We start from the raw sequence: 19,999 nt of genomic DNA, 5'->3' as shown, positions 1-19,999 counted from the left end.
ATGGCCTTTGTAAGGATGGGAAATAAAATTTTCACTGGCAAGGGTATGGATGTTAACGTGATTACATTTATATTTCAAATATGTGCCAACTCTGCTCTCACTACCAACATAAATGCTATGAAAAAAACACCTGGTGGATGCTGCCTCTCCATCTTCTCCATCTCCCCTGGCCCTCTGGCCTGTGCGCCCCACCACAGAGGGACGAGGAGAACACTCTGCTCCTGGGGATGAGGCCTGGGAACGTTGGTTCCGCAACTCCTGGGAGAAGGAGAAGGACGAGTTCTGGGACACTGGATCTGCATAACCGTCATGGAATGAAAAAAGAATCGTGCACATTAGTCGCAAACAGATTCCGTTTGACAAATCAACAGCTGAGTAAAATAAAATATCAATAGGATCAAAATTAGATATATAATATATAATGAGCCAAACCTCTTCTCTGCAACAGAAATATCTACTCTACTCTGGGTATGATTTCCATGTTGTAGCTTGGAAGATAATAGTCCTATTTCTGTTCAGACTCACGCAAATCTGAGTCACAATCATTCCCCTCCATGTTTGTTTGTTTTTTTGCAATATTTTTCCTGCATTTGTACAGTGCCTAAGAATGTTGCGCATGCCACAGCAAGATCTGTGCATCAGGCTAATAAGGCATACTACCTTGCTTTGTAGAATAGAAGCTTGGATCTTGATGAAAGCGCAGTCTCCTTCTCAGCCCCACACAAAGTTGCTGCAGGCAGGAGAGAGCCTGTAAACTTAGATAGCTTGCTTCACCTTTATTCGATCCCAGCCTCAGAAGGGACAGAAGGTTCTGAAAACAGAAGGGGATCAGAGCAGTGTTATCACTGCAGAGCTGAGTTAAAAAAAGAAAAAAAAAGAAAGCCAAGACAATTAAAAATAAGCAATAGCCAATGAAATTGGAATTGGGCAAATATATTAGTTTATGGATCTATATAAAGACAGAGAAAACACACGAAATACTGTGTAAAACATGACAGTGACAGAGAAGTAGTAATAAACTTTGCCTAATAAAAAGGGCAAGTGAAATGTAATTATTGAGGCAGCAATTTGTTCCAAGTTCAAATTCCCTGCCCTCTGTGGCTAATGACGTCGTGTATCTAAATCCAAGTAATTCCATTTAGCTTAATAGCTCAAAGGCGACCAAAGTAAAGCCACAAGACGAAAAGTTACTTCCACTAACGATACGTTTTGATGATGAGACTGCTGGGTGACAGTATGCTAATATAGCCTTGAGACTGATGCACTGTAATGCAACACTTTATTAACTAAAGAAATATTTTCACTCACAATGGCCCTTCAGAGCAAAATTATTTCCTCTCAACACTCTTTCCAAGCAAGTGAAATGAACAACTCGTATAACAAATACATTTTGTTGACATTATTATTTTACATTCATCAGAAAGGTATATTTCATCTTTACAGAGATGAAATGAATGTAAAAATAAAAGGTTTCACTGTAGATATCAGTGACTGGTCCTGCACATCAGGCGGTCCCTCATGAATTCAGTTACACTGCACACTAACTTGACAGAAACACGTTCCAATTTGCAACATAGTCGAGTTTAGATTTTTCCAAAGGCTAGGTCCAGAATCTCTGATATTCAAGAAGGTTTTATGATGAAAGAGGCAATATATTCCTTTTCAACTCCTGCAGAGGTACATCATGACCGAGCGACATCTTCACAGCAAACTAGTGCCTGCTCAGGCAAAGTACCGGTAAGCCTCCAGAGGCCTCCACACTTCAAGATCAGGGACACAATTATAAATTGTTCTTCTGTTCAAGTACATGATTTGACAGGATATTAACTTGACAGCAGCTAAAATGACTGTCCCACAGTTTCCAATATGTGTTGGTGACAAAACAATATACATATTTGGCATTAACAAACAAGATGACAAAAAAAACCACCATTATTTATGAAAATCTTTCATCGTCTCCTTTTCCTTGCACCTTCGTTGGTTTTTGTACTGTGCTGAGCTTGCTTAATTTCATTGCATCACTGTGTGAAATGACAATAAAGTGCTAGTCTACTCTATCCCTCTGTGAAAATGTATTCAAATACAGTAATACATTTGGAAGGCTTTTGTGTTCTTGATAGCGTCCTTCTGTTTGAGGATTGTACATATCGTCGATGTACTGGCATGCCAAATCCCTTACGGACACCACGGTCATGTTGAACGATAATTTCATGCTTCATCTCCATCGTCATCAACGCAACACGGGAGACGTGCAGGAGACGGGAACGGAAGGTGGTGAATACCTGAACTGAACGTCTGAAGCGCGCTCTATCATATAGAGACAACATCTGGAAGTTACTCGTGTCTCAAAGTTATGCTTGTGTCAAAGCAAATTTTGCTCGCAGGTTTGTTTGTGTCTCGGAATACTCGTAAGTTAAAGCACTCGTATGTCGAGGTACTACTCTACAATGTTCTGTTTTTCTAACGAACATGGTCACTCCTTTAAAGCGAATATTGTGCCATTGTCAAGAGACAATTAGTAACTTGTGTTTTTATTGCGCTATATTTTCAAGAATCGTCGTAATCTTACTGTTGAACATTCTGAAAATACTTGTATTTGGTTGCAATACCTTTACAATATTGGGCCGTTGCAGGAAGATCTCAGCAGGAAAGTCTTGCATAATGACATCACATAGAAGTTCACACGTGGTCCGCACCAAGTTAGGGTTGCTGCTCCTTAGAGAACTGTTCAGAATTCAAGCAGATATTTTAAAAGCTACCAATCACCATTGTCTTATATTCTTTGGCTGTTTAGCGAGTTGTATGATATGATTAAAGCAATTAATTGTATTTGCCTCATTTTAAACTACATTACATCTTGGCATAACTTATTTGTTCTATGTCTCTTACCTCTCATTGGACGAAAGTATGTGTCTGTCAGTGTTTGTTAAAGTCAACCATGGAAACACAGAAAACTTCAGGCACCTCACAGACTCATGCACTGCACAACACGAGGGACAAAACTTGTAAAACAAGACACTTACATTAATGAATCTTGCACATTAAATATTCATAGTACTGGTACCTGCTATCTTCTGAAGCGGTACATCTGTAAGGCATGACTTTCTCTTGTGGAAATAACCCATTTTACGAAAATGCTCTTCAGGTGGGACATCTGTAAGGGCTACTGCAAAGACACCAGATTGTACAAATATTGCCATGTAATACAAACAGTTGTAACTGTTAGAAGATCTGTAAAAAAATAGGTCAACATCAAGACTCCTCACCCACTTCTCGCCCACAAAACATGATGAACATTAAGCAGTTTGCAGAAGAAAAATAAAATAATAATAACATTCATTTTTGTTCAACAGTGCAACACCTGTTGGAGTTGTAGAACGCTCCTCATGTGAGGAAAGCATTGCGTGACTAGGGAGTAGCTCAGGTAGCCAGAACAGCTGGTCCAGGATTCCATCAATGACAGCTCGCAGTCTGGGTTCCAAATTGGGAGATAGTTGGGTGAGAAAGTCCACCGCTCCAACATCTCTTAACATCTGGGCGGCACTAGGATGCTTGGAAGACAAGAATTACGTCATGAAATAGGAATTCTAATGACAAAATTTTGCTAAATATTAGATGCAGTGCTGTAAAACAACCTTCATACAAAATGTATTGCCTATATCATATTACGTATTGGAAAGAGGAAATAATGCTCCAATGTAATGCCTTAAATTTAAAGGTTACCGCTCCTCTTAACCACTACCCTGTCGAGAGAGGACTTACCAAATCTAATACACACAATAGAATCTGTACCTTTGATAATGTTGAAAGCAACTCAAGGACCTCTTCTTGCATTGGCACCTCAGGAAAGTTGAACCATTCAAGAAGATACACAAACAGCATTTTTTCTTGGACAATATCAGGGATGGAAATTATGGAGTGGTCCAGTTTGCATATGATGTTCTTCAGTGCCCGAATTCTAATCTCCTTCAAAGAGTGGCCTGCAATGTGCATATCAACAAAGCAAAATGAAATTATAGCAGATTTAACATCCTTTTGTTTGAAGATGACGTCAGTCAACAACAAGCTATAACCTGAAAAACTCACGATTTTATGACTTTTTGTAACTTATCTGACGTTAGCTAAAGTTACCATCTTTAAATTTGGCCACACAACTCTGAATGCTAAATTTAGAGCATAGTTATGGATAAAAGTCCAGCTATATATGGTTTATATTACTAGCTCAAGTTAGCATGCTGGCGGCTACTATTGGGAAAGTGGCACTATATTGTGTTCAGGTTGAATTATCCTCCTGAATCCCGTTTGCCTTGCTAGTAAATTAGCATAACCTACCTATCTTCTTTATGAGCGAAGATAACTCCATGTTCAATTGGGACTCTCCGTGTAAAGAGGCTTGTCTTTACACGGACTAAAGCCAGTGGCTGCAAGCGTCATGTCAACAACGTAACGCCGTCGCTCGGTTTTCAACAACGGCGCCAGGGAGACTCCTCTTCCTGTGGAGGACCATGGTGCGTTCAGGGCCTGTTGGTGTGTAGGACAGACTGCAGCGGCGTGCATAATACAAACAAAACACACATCAAAGCAGTTTGTCGCGTAATTTAACTTGTAAACATTGCACCCTTGCTTCCCGAGAGTCCGTGTTGCTATATTTTAGAACAGCGAGTCCTCCTCCCCTCCCCTTCCAACAGTCTTCCCCTCTTGTGCTTCCTCATCAAGTGAAGAGACACTGATCAACCCTAATACGGGGCTGGTAATTAGAGTGTTTACAGAGAGACTCTCTGCTCACAGCTACCCAATGTACACTGGAAAAGGACTGCCATATATTTGACAGTGTGGAAAAAGCAATGTAACGCTCAGTGCATGGACTAAATTGCCATGGCAGTAGTAAACAGAATCTACTTTAAAGCAATACTGACACTAATTAAGCAGCCAATTTACAGTATCATTTCAGAGATCAAGTTTTAGTTACCGTATTGAGTGTGTGAAAATACTTGGAGAGTCTATTTGTTAGTGAGACTCTTCTGCATAATGCGTAAAGGCTAACACAGCCAATGTTATGGGAAAAAGTGTAGTGGTTGATATTTCTACAATCATCTGATATCTGTAGTAGAAAATGGAATCCTAAGTATTGTACTGGGGTAAGTTATTTACAAACAAGAACTGTGAGGTAAAAAAAAAAATCTATATCATCAACTAAAGCTAGAAAAAAAATACTTCTCAGTCATTAGCATCTGAATCTGTAATTTCAGAGTCACATTTTTAGTTAGTGAAAAGAGTCAAGCCACTGAAAGACTGAAGTTTTCTGTGATCAAGAAAACAAACCATTCTTTATTACACCCTCTAAATGTTCCCATACTGCAGTGCCCATTAGAGAAGTCCAACGAACTTGGAATATGATTTGGGAGAGTTTAACAGCATGCTATAATAATGTATTAATTCCAGTAGTTTCAGGGACTGTATATCTAATGATTTCATGGGAGAGAGATAATGAGACAATGAGTTAATAAAACATACTCGTTTTTATACCAATTAATTATTTTAGTTGTCAAAACTCTTATGTATATGTGTTTGTTTGTTTGTGAAGATTTGAGTGGCCTGAAATTAAAGTGTCTTATAATTTTCATGCAATGGTTTTCGGCGATACATTTTACATCATTATTACTTAGACAATAAATATATATATACTATAACTATATATACACTATAATTATATAGTTATAGTATATATATAATCAAATTATATAGCTATATGATATGTATATATAAATGAATGAATGAATATGTATTATTCAGCATACACAACATATGAGGTAGATGCTGAGCGTGTTGTGTGTGTGACTCGCTGCATCTCTATCCGTTCCCATAATTCAACAGGCAACAAAGGAAGAAAGGAAGAGGCCGTGAGCCTCACAGTGTTAGCTAACCCAGGCAGAAAGATGTCATCTTATTGTGTAATTGTTGTGGGAAATGTTAACCCGCACATTTAGAGAAGCGTTCTACATACGTTTTGGCGTAGAATCGGACTAAAAAGGAAGCTAATGGTAATGTTTTCGATTGCAAACTGTAACAAAGATAGCTGGCTGCTGAGTTTGTAAGCTAACATTAGCGAAGCTAAGACTAGCATTAAGCAGCGATTATTTCATGAACGTGTTGTATGAGACAGATATCGAGACTCTTGTGGTATTTTGTCCAGTAAGAAAAGAAGAAGTGACTGGGTAAGATACGATATAATATGTATTTTTCTTTGATATATTACACATTAACTCGTAAAGTAATCGATAAGCTAACTGGGTGGTAGATGCTTGATGTTAGCATTCAAGGAAAACAACATTGGTTGAATTAAAAACATGATATCGACTAACCGCATTTTGTTTACTATTATATATGTAGTTTTCAAAGCCTAGCAATTTACTCCTAGTTTGAGCAACCAGTTTTAAAATAGTGGCGTTTGAGAGACAAGTAAGAAGCGTAGCTAAGCTACAGGCATGCTGTTGTGTCCGTAGGCCTTAACGAGACACACCATGCTATCAGTGGCTTATTAACACGCTTTGTTAGGAAAAATACATAACGCAGACAACACGGTACTATCAAAAGTAATTTTAATGTCTTTATTTTCTCTGTATCAAATAAAAGGTGGTGGAGGAAGAGGAACTCGACCCGTCCAACTGAGTCACCATTTTCCTGTACGTAATGGTGAGTAATCATGTTGCAGTATTAATAGTTTACAAGAAGCTTTATGTGCACAATTAATGTGCTATTTATGTGCTAAGTGGCTCAATATGTCTTGCGCTTTATCTGTTTAAGTCATGGCTTGCCAGATCGGCCATAGATTTCTTTGACGGGTGGGATAGCAGTGATAAGTCATTCATGACTCTTTGTAACAGCACGGTGAGTTAATATTTGAACACTGATATATTTGTATTATTTGTAGTGCAGAAAAGTCACATAATGAGCTAAAAATTGTGTCTCACAAGGCTGTTTTGACGGTGTCTACATTTATGTTGGTGTGGATGGAAGTGATGTAACCGTGGTCCATACTAAAAATACAGCGGTGAATTGATCCTCAGCACACAGTCTCCTCAAATGAATGTTATTAATGTACAACCAGTGGCAGCAGTACAGGCGTTCCCATGCAAGCGTTCCCATGCAATCACGATTGTATGCTGATGGGGTGAATGCTTTGCGGAAGATTTTGCTGGGGAGATTGCCAATTATTATGCCAATCCTTACTGTAGCTGCATTTTGTGACGGTAAACTTATTGTAGGAACCTGACAGTTTATTGCTTTTGAGAATGTTTGGACAAATGTTAAATTATGAGTCTCTTGATTGTGCTTGTGTTTTGCTGGCTGTTGGCTCATGTTTAACTGAGGCATAAACGTGTTAAACACGATGCAGTCTGATTTGTACACCATGCAGGTGGAGGTTTTTAGTCATGTTTTAGTGGAGCAGGTCCTAAGCATACTCAAAACACATAGTATGGAATATCTATAATCTTGTATGTTTTTCTTTTGCAGGGTTTGATGGCTCCGCTGTATGCATGACTTGTTCTGTGTGGCCTGATGAGAGGACTTTGTGGATAGCACTTTCATCAGGATACCAGGAGAGCCATCCCATGCCCCCACTTTGGAGGGCCTGTCAGAATGAAGAAGATAAGCCTTAAAACCATCCGCAAGTCCCTGAGCATAAAGGGCAAGGAGGAGGGTGACTTCGTCATGCTCCAGCAGCCCTCGGTGACTACAGAATTTACGAAGGAAGAATCACTTTTTGGGGGCTGCTACACCAAAGAGCTATCTGGATGTGACTTTGGTGGGGAAGAGGACAAGGGCCAGAATAAGGGTCGTGCAAAGACAGAAAGCCTGATGGGATCACTCAAGAGGAGACTGTCTGCCAAACAGAAGACTAAAGTAAAAGGAAGCTCCTCTGGTATAGGCTCAGCTGATGATGACGACACCTTCTCGTCCTCATCTGTGCCCATCGGCTTCAATGAGGTGAAAGCCCAGAGACCCCTTCGGTCTGCATCCTTACGTAGTCATCATTATAGCCCCTCGCCGTGGCCTCTGCGTTCAGTCAACTCTGATGAAGCTTGTATAAAAATGGAAGTAAAAGTAAAAGCCATGGTTCACTCTCCCAACCCAAGTCCAAATTTAAACGGTGTCCGTAAAGAATTTCATGATTGTCAAATGGAAGGCCTCTTTCATGACCAAGCAGAATCTTTAAAGAATCTCCAGCAGCCACAAAATGGCGAGCTTCATCTGAATATTGATGAAAATGATGTGCCTGTCGTATTGGGGTTAACTCCCCAGGACTACATCCAGTACACAATGCCTTTAGATGAGGGAATGTACCCAGAAGGGTCTCACTCCTTCTGCCCTGACAGTTCCTCTCCTATGGAGGTGGGGACTGAAGCTGATAATGGGTCCATCCACACAGATCAAGGGCAGGAGGAACATGAACTGGTTAATGGGATGCTGCCAGATCTCTTCATGGAAACTTCAATTAATAGTCTTATTGGTTCTGCTGGTGTGATGCTCCAAAGCTCTCGAGCAGAGGTCCCACCTCCCCTCTCCCCACTGCTTCCGCCCATAATTAGTAATGGACTTATTCCAAGAATGTTTTCAGGGTTTAGCTCCTCAGACAGCCAAGTAGCTGAAAGAGTTAGACACCACCTTAACTTTGACCCAAATTCAGCTCCTGGGGTCAGCAGAGTGTATGACTCAGTCCAGAGCAGCGGGCCCATGGTCGTGACCAGTCTCACAGAAGAACTGAAAAAGTTAGCGAGGCAGGGCTGGTACTGGGGCCCCATCACTCGCTGGGAGGCAGAGGAAAAGCTCATCAACTTGGCTGACGGATCATTCCTGGTCAGAGACAGCTCTGATGACAGGTACCTGCTCAGCCTGAGTTTCAGGTCACAGGGCAAAACCCTCCACACCCGCATTGAACACTCAAATGGACGCTTCAGCTTTTATGAACAGCCTGATGTGGAGGGACACACGTCCATTGTTGACTTGATTGAACACTCTATTAAAGACTCAGAGAATGGAGCTTTTTGCTATTCCAGGTCTCGCTTACCAGGGTCTGCAACCTACCCTGTTAGACTAACCAACCCAGTATCTCGGTTCATGCAAGTGCGATCCCTGCAGTACCTTTGCCGCTTTGTAATCAGACAATACACAAGAATAGACCTGATCCGGAAACTGCCCTTACCTAACAAGATGAAAGATTATCTGCAGGAGAAGCACTACTGAGTATACAGATATGGGACAGTGGTAGCAATTTGCACTTTTGTGTTCAGTTAAGAGATTCAACAAGGTTTACAGATGACCGTAGTTTGAGATGATTGGTTGTGGCGACTCTTGATTTGTGTCCAGGTGACTCCGTCACTGTAAGGCCCTCCATTCCACTAAATTTTCCTGCTGGTCCGAAGAGGCTCCACTTACACAAACCTGCCAGCACATAATTTACTGCAAAATGTTAACAGTGGTATACAGCCAAAAGAGGTGTACACGTTATACATGCATAGTGTTGGATGGCTCGATGTAATAGCAAGCTGCATAAATTGAGCAGAACTAAATTGCATTTGCCATCCGCGTAAAAATTAAAATCAAGTTCCGGCCTGGATTTGAAAGTTGATTGAATTTCTATTCTATAATTTCTATTAAAAATAGAAAAGTATTACTACGCTGAACTTTCAAATTTGATTTTAAACTTTCTCTCGACTGACCATTTTTTTTCTGTCATTCTTTTAATCATTTTCAGCACGAACAGACTGCAAATAACATCACTTTGCAAAAATCCTATGCAATTAGTCAAATAAGAAGGCTTCACTCTATAACAAGTGATGACACAACTGTGCTTGTCGCCTGAACCACATTTTAGCCAATTTGCAAATGTTACTTCTCCAGTCGATGCAGATCTTTCTTTTGTCTAAAATGATTTGGCTTTGTCATAGTGTGGTACTAGCTGATTTACTAATACATGTGTGCGTCAGTGTATTCTGACTGCTGTGGGATTTATCAAGCTTGTCATGTTTTGTTACCTTCTATTGTGTTGGTGTCCAGACAAGAAGAATCCCTCTCAGTCACAGGGGATTGCTAGGTTCACAACACTCTGTCGTAAAGGATGTCAAAAATTTGTCAGTCTGTGAGCGTTTGAACAATTTGGTCGGAGACGTAGCCTTATATTGTATGGCTGCATTTAGCCATTATATCACGTGTGATACTTAAGGTACTGATGATGCTGGATTTTAATGTGCCGTTTGTAGAAACGGCATCATGTTGATGTATAAACCTTTTTGAAAAAAAAAATGTAAGCATTAAAAGTGAAATCTTTCTGCATTAGGAATGTCAAAAACTGCACCGAAGCTCAGGCATAACAACTTTGTCTTTATTTGTACTGCTTGTATCTGCATGTAGTAAAGGCTTTAAGACTGTCGATTAACACCACTGTAGAGTTACTCTAAATGAGAGATGTCACATCAAAAGGGTGAAATATTTTTAGTGAGTACAACTCTTGAGTTAAATGCTGTTTATTGCACAATTGCATTTACCTTAGGCAGTTTTTAAGGAAAGAGAATTGCTCTACTGAACTGATTCTGTATCCATGGAGTCTACTCATGTCGGCAAGGAGCTGGACCCAGATCAGAGGACTCCCACCAGTGGTGTGAGCTGAGGAGTGAGAAGGATGGCAACGTCTTAGAATGATGCCTGTGACAAAAGTTTCACCACAGCTGCATCCTTCATTTCATATTTAACATAAAACATTCAAAAAGAAAAGCTTAGCTGCACTATCCTAGAGATACTCTACTCAAACGGCCGTTTGTTTTGCCAGCGCAAAGGGAAGAGCACACAGTATGTTACACAAGTGCTTTATTTGGATACTTTAGACAGGGAATTGTCACATTATGAATGAGCATCTTTTTGAACATCAGTGTCCTTAAAAGTATTTGGAAAGTGGTCCCTTGGACAATTTTTGTAGATTGTTAGCGGATAGTTCTAGTTTTAGTTAGCTTGAAATGGTGGTGTCTGAAGAAGTTACCGTGAGTCTAGCACAGCGAAATTTCAATAGGAAATTTGGATGGTGTTGCATGTTTAAAGACTTTGCATTCTGAGGCTTTGAGTTGTATAGGAATGGAGGATCTCGGCTGTGGAGAGGGTTTTTTTTGTTTTTTAAACCAAACTGGCTGGACATTCTGTGTACATGAAATGTGTCTTTTTTTCCATTTTGGAATCCTTGTGAGTTTTTTTTACATTTGCCATCTGGGGGATGGGGATGACCCAAAGGAATGTATGATTGTGTGAAGTATTCATTTTAACTGCTTGCAGAACAGTTTCAGGAAGCATGAGAATAAAAAAAAAACCTGCATCGACCGACACATGTTTGCACTTGAATAATCTCCAACAACATTCTTCGATCCTCTCCTGCCTTGAATTGTCCTACAGATGACAGTTTTTAAAAAGAAGTATAGCCACACATCATACCTTTGTGTTCAACTGTTAAGATAAAATCAAGATTTTGTTCATGCCATATGTGTGAAGGGCAAGGCACCAGCATCATATCAAAGTCTGCTAAAGCTCATGCGCTGTTGATGTATGTGTTTGAGATGAAATGTGAAAGTGAATTATTATTATGTTTAATGTTTTTTCATTTTAATTTGCAATTTGCCATCCAACTTTGACAAGCAGGAGCCAGTTTCAGAGTGTTGCTGCTTGGAGGTTTTTGTTTTACTTTAGTTTATTATGAAGCATTTTTTGCCTTGTTTAATTCCATAGGTTGATGTTTGTTCAGACTGCTGAAGCATTTTGTATAAATAACAGCTGATTGGCACTAAACAAGCTCCATTTTTTGTGTGTGCTACTCGGTGAATTGAAGGTAATTGTTTACAACACTTGCTTTGGAAATAACCCATGCCCCCCTCCTTTTTTGTTTTGTTTGCCCTCTCTCATGAACATCTTGGTACAATTTGAAAAACTCTTTAATTTAATTTTAATGTGTTCTACACATTTGTGCTGCTTATGGATTGCCTTTCTTGTATTTAACAATGGGGGGGAAATAGAATGTTAAATGTAGATGTATGTACTTTTAATGACTTTGGTTATCATCTTGGGAGAGCGAAGCTGATTTTCAATTTGTTAACAAACTGTAGTGAGTTAAAAGAGCATTAGTAGCGATTAGTAAGCCCTCTGTAGAATTACCAGTTCACTCCAGTTTACATTGGTTGTCAATTTTCCAAAGTAGTTGGTCTTTTTGTATTTTTCTTTTGGGAAAAAAAAAAATCAACGGTGATTTTATTGCACACTTTGGATACAGTTTAAGAGTTTTTGTATCTGCCAATTATAAATTATAAATAAAACTATATTCTGAATTTTTTTTTTATTAACCCTTTTTCCTTGTTCTCATTAAATCCTGCTGAAAGCTTTCACACCATCACTCACATTAGACTTAGTTAGATTAAGGAGTTTGGGTGAAGTTGTGTGAATATATATATATATATAAATAAAATCCTGCTAGTATCAGGGAGTTTCTTTTCATGCAGGCTACAAATTGGCAGCTTATACAAGAGCCCTGGATGCCTAATTTACAAAGACAGTCCAGGTGGTCTTTAAATACAACTAAGTTAAGCGGTGACTCTTGGGAAAGATTAGCAGCACAGCTATCTTTACCTTCAGTTTAAATAGTCCCTGGAGGAACATTGTGCTCTCGCATTGTCGAGTTGGGAGTATGTGGGGCTGTGGGGTAATGGTGTCAGGTTTGGACTTGGATCTGCTGAAACGCAGTTCGCATGGTAATGAGGAGCTGGGCTTTGTTAACTTCTGTGTCTGACAGGCCTCTCCAGGCATCTGAGGTGAAGATACACAACTCCTTCCTCTCACTGCCTGATTCGAAATGATTTATTCATTGCACACACTGGTCGTCACATGTCATATAGAGACACCTCCATCATGAAAGGGCTCCTCTGCCTTCCGCCGTTCCCTTCTTTCTTTTCTTTGTTTTGCAGAATTTTGTATTCAGAATTTAGCAGGAGAGATTTGATTTTGCTTGAAATTGCAGCATGTCATGATTTGGCATGCCGTCTATGTGAGTTTGAATTTGACTGCAAAAATAGTGATATTCTCCCAGCTCACGTTCCCACCTCATACCCACAATACTTTCCTACAGAACCGATCTTTGATTTCAAGGGACGCTGTCACACAATGTCATGCAGTTTTAGTCTTAGCTTAGCTTAGCACAAATATTAGACATTGGAAAACAGTTCTACCAAAATCTAGGACCTCTTATTATACTATGGGCTGGGTGGAGTCAATTGATTCTGAACAATAGTATCCATTACCTACCGTACTAAGCAGCTCGAGTAAAACGGAGACTGATCAAAATAAATGCACTCGCTGTTGAGAACTCAACCTTTGGAAAAAAACATTTAATGAATTTAAAAAAATCCAGTCCTTCAGTGTCTGTTTTCATGACAGGATGGTGACTGCAAAATGCTCAAGCTGCGAGGAGCCTACGCAGCATGAACATATTTGAACATACTGCTGCTAATATCATGTTGGCTTGGCATAGCTTCAACACATATAAGATGCGTGTAGTATAGTAGTAGTACTAGTACTACTTGGAGTAGTGAATGTGCATAGAGAGCATAAAAGATGCTGATTCTGGTCAAGTTGACAACTGGCAAATTCAAAACCCTAAATAAAGCATTATCAATCTATCTATCAGGTGTTGGGAATTGAGAAACTTCTGGAAATGCTAATACACTATTACTATCCAATAATTCAATCAATCCATAATAAATCTCATGCCAAAGTAATCACTGGTGAAAGAGGCTGGGAAAGGGTTAGGATCTATCCCTTATTGAAACATATAAATCTTGTGGATTCAGATTTTCTCCTCATCATACCTTTTGATAAAATAAACCTGATCTGTATGATCAAGTAGTCACCGAACAAATAGGAATTGAACCCAAAACGTTCTTGCTGTGAGGCCACAGCTCTACCCACAACGCCACCATGGCGCCCCTTGGTGGGTGCATGATGTGGCATACGATATTTCTTACTTAGATACCTAGAATTTACAGGGCAACATGAATGCGGCCTTTGGTTTGGTGTCATCACATATCTGATTCTGCCACTGCTGAATACTCCATTATGTTTCCTGGGTAGTTGTTTTGTCTGCTTGTATTGGTGCTGAGAAAGTCATGTGCAATTGGTTTTTAGGACATTTTTTTGGTTTCTGAAAACAGCTCCCAGCTGCACCAAAAAACCCATTAATCATTATGTGTTTGTCACTATTAGTGGCCCCTTTTAAATTATTCTCACAACGTCATTCGATACTTTGTTATTGCAAGTTGATTATAGCCACTTAAAAGCCTTGTTGCAGGGGACATTTGACCTGCTTGATAATTAGTGTTAGCCTTCCCAATAAAAAAACGTAGTCAATAGTGCTGGTTGGATTTTTCATTTGATTGCACCATGCATATTTGGGCCTCTAAATTGTTGTCGACAAACCTGAAAATTAAAATCACATTTGCATTTCTTCCAGTGCATATTATATGCATACAAAAGTGGCCATTTGTGGTTCTTAGTTTGAAACTGTTTACTCTCGAGATTCCATCCATCACAGGTCTGCACATCTCAGATTGATGAAGTGTTCATGCCATCTGGCACTCAGTATGGTGTATCCATTTCTCACCTACAAACAGGGATAATTTCGACAGCTTGAATTAGCCAGGAAGCATATATAGCTTTAAATTGTCATACCATGCAAACATTGGTGGGTCTACTTGGTAGTGAAAAGGCTGGGGTTACCTGCTGGCAACAGATGTCTTTCAACTCAGAGTGAAAGGTTCAGCTCTATTAATGCTTGTGATCTTGTGCCAGCAGTGCCACACACCGCTGAGACACATGCCTTTTCCATCTATCATGCATTAGATGTCTCTGAACCCCAATTAGCCCTGCGAGAGTGGGAACAGTCTTCATCATTACCAGGTCCCTACTGAAACAACAGTTTATCATGGCATTTATTGTGATCATCCCTCACAGTTTCATATCTATGGAGATTATGTTTGTTAAAGTTCAGCTTGGTATAGCTACACGTCTGTGTGCCTCACACTGTTGTGCTGTTTGCCTCCAGATCAAAACACCTTTCATCATGGGCCTCATCTTGAAGCAGCGTCTCTGCCACATGAAGCAGAGACAGAATTAGGGAAGAAAGTGCCTCAAACGCTCGACAGATTTGCCAGCCTCAGCTGCTCTTTCACGAGAGATTCTGAAAAAAAGCACATGGTTAATGACCAAAAAGTGGTTGATTTGTTAAGAAAATCATGCCAGTTATGAGGACTTTTCATGTTTCACATTTTATATGATTAAAGACAAGCTTTTTCTTAAAACTAGGTAATAGTAGGGCTGTGCACTCAAACTATAACACAAACTATAATACAAACTATAAATAACTTTTGAATTACATTTATATGATCATAAATGGAGGCAGCAGAAATATTTTAAATTATGATAATAATGCAGGAAATATATTCATTTATGTATGTGTCCTAGCTTCCAGTATAGAGGGCCAAGGGGAGTTGTAAGATGGTTATAATTATGTCATTAAAAAGTGACATCTGGAACTTAGGGGACATGGAAGAGAAGCTGCCCTCCTTCCTCCTTCCTCCTTTGCCCCCTGTGACAATAACAATGCACTCTCATCCCACAACAACCCGCCCACCCCGCATGCCAGAGCAACGTACTCATGACTACGGCGGCAGAACTTGTGGAACGAGAGGAGAGTTGGGAGAACAGGTGGCAGCCACAGGAAATGGCTAGGGAATGTTTTGAATGGGAAACTTGGCTCTATTTCTCATGGACTACCTGGGTGTCTGCCCTTCAGCAGTGGCCCAAGAGGCACGGCCATGACAGCGAAGATGAAATGAGAACAGGTGGTGGGTTGTCATAAAACGAGCAATGGAGTTCCCCTGTAGATCTGGGGGAGCAGTAACGCACACGCCTCCACAAAAGGAGCTCCACCCTACTGCGCCCATCTTTCAGTGGGCTTCACACTCGATCCAAAACAAGAGAGCCTACTGCGCCCATCTTTCAGTGGGCTTCACACTCGATCCAAAACAAGAGAGCCTAAAGCATGAAGCTCATCATATGCTCTGCTAGTTTAACTTCTTAACCTAAGAATAACACAAGAACAAAAGGGTCACTGGCAGTGCAAGAATGTCTGATTAATGACCTACCTGCCTCCAATATGTTTTTGGCAGAGGGCCAAATTGTCGACATTTAGTGCTTTGATTGAAATGCAGTCACATTTCCAAGTCTTTGAACTGCTTCTGTCCCACAAGGGCTCCCTTGACTGAGATGCTGCATGCCAATTAACAGCCCCATCCTCCTCTGACTGTGCTTAACTCATCAGGGTGCCAACCCCTCCTCTGCAGCCATAATCGGATCATATTCCTCCTGCACTACTGATGCATTGACTGTAGAAGTTCAGGGCTGTGTGACCCTCAGTTGCAATCATGAGCTCAACCTTCCTCTGGTATACGTGGCATCTCCCTGCCACACAGCAACCATGGTGATGTGCTTCGTGGCTTTCAAATTGAGGATCAGTCCATTGTAGCTGGAAGAAATGCATCCTAATTCTCATTGCATGCTGCCATCCGTTTTTTTATTTGAAAACATTTACCAGACAATTAAGCCTGTGTTGTCATTTTCCTTCCTAGATGTGATATTTTCTCAAGTAAAATGGGCATTCATCATTTTTAGGCTCCTTAGTCGGGTGCTTCAGGATGGCTGCATGACGCCTGATCACTGAGACGTATGCTAAGTGTGCAGCTTTATGTCAGTGGGAGATATGTCAAAAACGAAATAAAAGAAAATTCTTATTGTGAGTAAAAAAAAAAAACTGATTATTTTAATTTAAACATCAGTTTGATGCATGCTGTCCTGAAGTCTCATATTTTGCTGCTGTGTGGATGTTTTATTCTGTCGTTAGCCTCATAACATAATTGCCCAAGTCTTAGACAATGCCTATTGATGATGGGCAATTATGTTATGAGGCTAATGACATGTTAATGTTAATATTTATAAATATTTCCTACAGGATCCGCCTGGTGGCTTATGATTAGTTTTATAAAGACACAGCGGTGGGAAAGCTACGTTGAAAGCTACCGGCAAAACGTTTATCTAAGGCTGCGTAGTTAACACAGTGCAAACTCTTTTGTCACATTTATTTAATTGACAATGTCATTGCAGCATGAAATTAAAACAAAATGTTATTCAAAAAGTCACATGCCAGATAATGTACTAGAGGTATACATAATTACAGCTTTAAATATTGTCATACATGCTTATTGCACCACGACTATTGTGTCATTCAACAATTTCACTTAACATTTGTTAACAAAATACCACTGATCAATGTTTGAAAGAGGCTATTTAACTTAATTGTGACATGATATCATATGAAAAGACACTTATATTTATAATCCAATGATAGTTAAACAATTAATCATCTTCTGAAGTTTCTGTTTCTCCATCAAAACAAAGAAGTTAAACTTTTCACATATTCAGTAAAATATGATCATACTTTTTAAAACTTTGCAAATATTGGATGACATCTTGACTTAAATGCTGCCGGGCCATTCTGTGAAGACATTTATGCTTCCCAGAGGATGAATTATAAAGACATTGATCCTTTTAATTCTTACAGAGCACATTGATCCAGTCAATATTGAAGTTGTTCTTATACTTTTGCTAAGGCAAAGTATCCAGAATGATAATCCCAATTGTCTTCAGCATGTTTTAGTGTTTAGTGCTGAAACTATAAATTTGGAAAATGGCAAACATTAACTCTATAATTACCTCAGCAACAGCATTCTAGCTACACAATTGTGACCAGTTAGTATATTGTGCTACATGCATGTGGGCAACAGCCTCACAGATGCACACGCATGGCTATAGATTGTTACCTTGTTACAATAAGTATTATATTATATAGAAAAAACAACTGGACTTGTTCAAGTTTGGTTGAAGATGTTTCACCTCTCATCAGGAAGGTTAAGGTATATATATATATATATATATATGTGTGTATATACATGGTCTTCTTTCTTGTGATGGAGAAGATCAGACGAGCGGCCTCTATCTCTTACATTGATGTAAATTTGAACCAGCACACAGCTTGAAAGTGAACCTGGAGGGAAGGAATTGTGAGGTATTGCCCAGTGCCTACCACATACACACAGATACAGATACACAGCATGAGCACATCTCTCAATGAACAAGTTGATTTTTTATTTTTTGGAGGGTATTTCTATCACAGGTTTAGCCATTAATTATGATTCTAACGCCAGATGCGAGCATAATGAAGAGTGGGAGCTGATCAGAGGCTAATTCGATTTTGCTTTATCAAATTGTAGAAGACTCGTGTATTACATGGTTGTTTACCATGTGGTTATTTAAGTTGCGCTAACTCTATGTCCTTTCTAGTCATGTCAGCCAATCTTACTGATGCTGTCTTCATCCAGTCATTTGAGTCTGTCTGTCCCTACTTGTTTGTGCACCCTGCACCTGCAGCAATGCAGAGCCTGCTAGAAATCCTTCAATGCAGCTCGGCTTTGGAAGTATCTCCTCGCCAAATGTCTACCCAGAAAAAGTTAAAAGGAGTTTTCTTGTCCTGAATATGTCCTTTTCTCTTTTTCCAAAAGCAAACAAGGGCAAGTCCCATACTTCACCTTAACGACGAAAAGGTACTTAACACATCATTAAATGAAATACACATTCATAATTCAGGACTAGGTTTTTAAACGGTTGAGTCCCAGGCCTGTAATACAACGCTCCTTCAATTGTTTCCATTTTGTAAATAATGTAAGACAGTCTTGTTGTGTAAAAGTGGCCATATGCCATGCAATAGTAATGAGATCGGGAGCAGGCTCAAGCAGAACTGAGATAATTCTGTTTGAGGAGCACAATTAAATATCCACAGCTGTCATTAGAGAGATCTGCAGGGATGTGGTTGGATAAAAGAACGCATTCCTTTATTTATTCATCTCACAAACTGTCAAGTGGTCTAAAGACTTTGTAGTTTGTTTAATGCCTATGTGCACATCAAGACAAACGGTTTGAGTGATGTGTGATAAGAAAAATTATTTGCTATGGGCAACCTCACAAAATGTACAATATGCCCCCCCCCCCCCCCCCGCCCCCCCCCCCCCGCCAAAAAAGGGCATGTTCTTTGCCATTCATGACTCAACACTTACAACTTATAACTTGTAATTGTAAAACCAGAGTCAAAATTAAAGATTTTCATAATCAAACATTCAATATTATTGTCAGAAAGCCATTCATCTTTCTTCACTCAGGCTTCAAAGGTCAAAGCAGCCCCTCGAATCAGAAGCACTAAGACTTGAACTGATTGAGTAGGATGAGGCAAATAAGACTTACAGGTACTGGAAAAGGTCACTTAGTTTTTCCCATTTGAGAGAGATTCTTAAAGTACATGGAATGGTTGAAGAGAAACAAACAAACAAACAGCCACAAAGACAAGCACATTCAGAACTGTTTTAATACTTTGCATTGAAAAAGTCTTTTTCAATGCAACCAAGTGGCTTTAGCCCAAGCATGGCCGCTCCTCCTACTGAAGTGTATCATTCAATTTTAATTGATAAAATCCTTTCAAATCTCCTGGAGAAAAGCAGCAGTTTAAGTGAGGTTAATGTTCACTACCCCTGCTTCCTCCAAACTGTGCCTGATTCTAACGAAGGATGCCAGCAATTGGCAGCATTTGCATACGCATGTTTAACAATTGCAGCCAGATTATGAAAGTGATTGATGAATAAATAAAATTAAAATGCTTCGCAAATGCAACAGATTTGCATTATTTAAAAGAAACAAGTATTGTTCTAAATTAATATAATTTTGGGGAAAATTATTCTCTTGGCTTTCTGCTATTTATCATGAAAAGACAGGCACCATCAGATTAGAAAGATTTATGCAGTACCCTATACAT

The 19,999-nt window shown here is 39.6% G+C and overlaps 2 protein-coding genes across 2 annotated transcripts in view; one reads left to right on the top strand and one right to left on the bottom strand.

Moving 5' to 3' along the window:
* LOC137913805 (rotatin-like) overlaps positions 1-4,363 on the bottom strand; it is a 29,023-nt gene extending 24,660 nt beyond the window's left edge. Inside the window, exons 1-8 of the mRNA XM_068757440.1 lie at positions 4,333-4,363; positions 3,793-3,980; positions 3,362-3,551; positions 3,065-3,154; positions 2,890-2,980; positions 2,610-2,724; positions 661-811; positions 131-296 (exon numbers count right to left, since the gene is read on the bottom strand). Coding sequence (XP_068613541.1) covers positions 131-296; positions 661-811; positions 2,610-2,724; positions 2,890-2,980; positions 3,065-3,154; positions 3,362-3,551; positions 3,793-3,980; positions 4,333-4,363 — 1,022 coding nt within the window. The remainder of the gene's footprint in view (positions 1-130; positions 297-660; positions 812-2,609; positions 2,725-2,889; positions 2,981-3,064; positions 3,155-3,361; positions 3,552-3,792; positions 3,981-4,332) is intronic.
* A 3,175-nt stretch (positions 4,364-7,538) lies between these two features.
* On the top strand, positions 7,539-9,246 carry LOC137913815 (suppressor of cytokine signaling 6-like). Its single transcript, XM_068757450.1, is given in 2 exon segments — positions 7,539-7,624; positions 7,626-9,246. Coding segments are annotated over 2 exon segments (1,707 nt in total).
* Positions 9,247-19,999: the final 10,753 nt, after the last annotated feature.

This window comes from Brachionichthys hirsutus, unplaced genomic scaffold (assembly GCF_040956055.1).
Source record: "Brachionichthys hirsutus isolate HB-005 unplaced genomic scaffold, CSIRO-AGI_Bhir_v1 contig_440, whole genome shotgun sequence".
NCBI classification, from domain to species: domain Eukaryota; kingdom Metazoa; phylum Chordata; class Actinopteri; order Lophiiformes; family Brachionichthyidae; genus Brachionichthys; species Brachionichthys hirsutus.
Note: the sequence above shows the minus strand (reverse complement) of the source record. Positions and strands in the feature narration are given on the sequence as shown.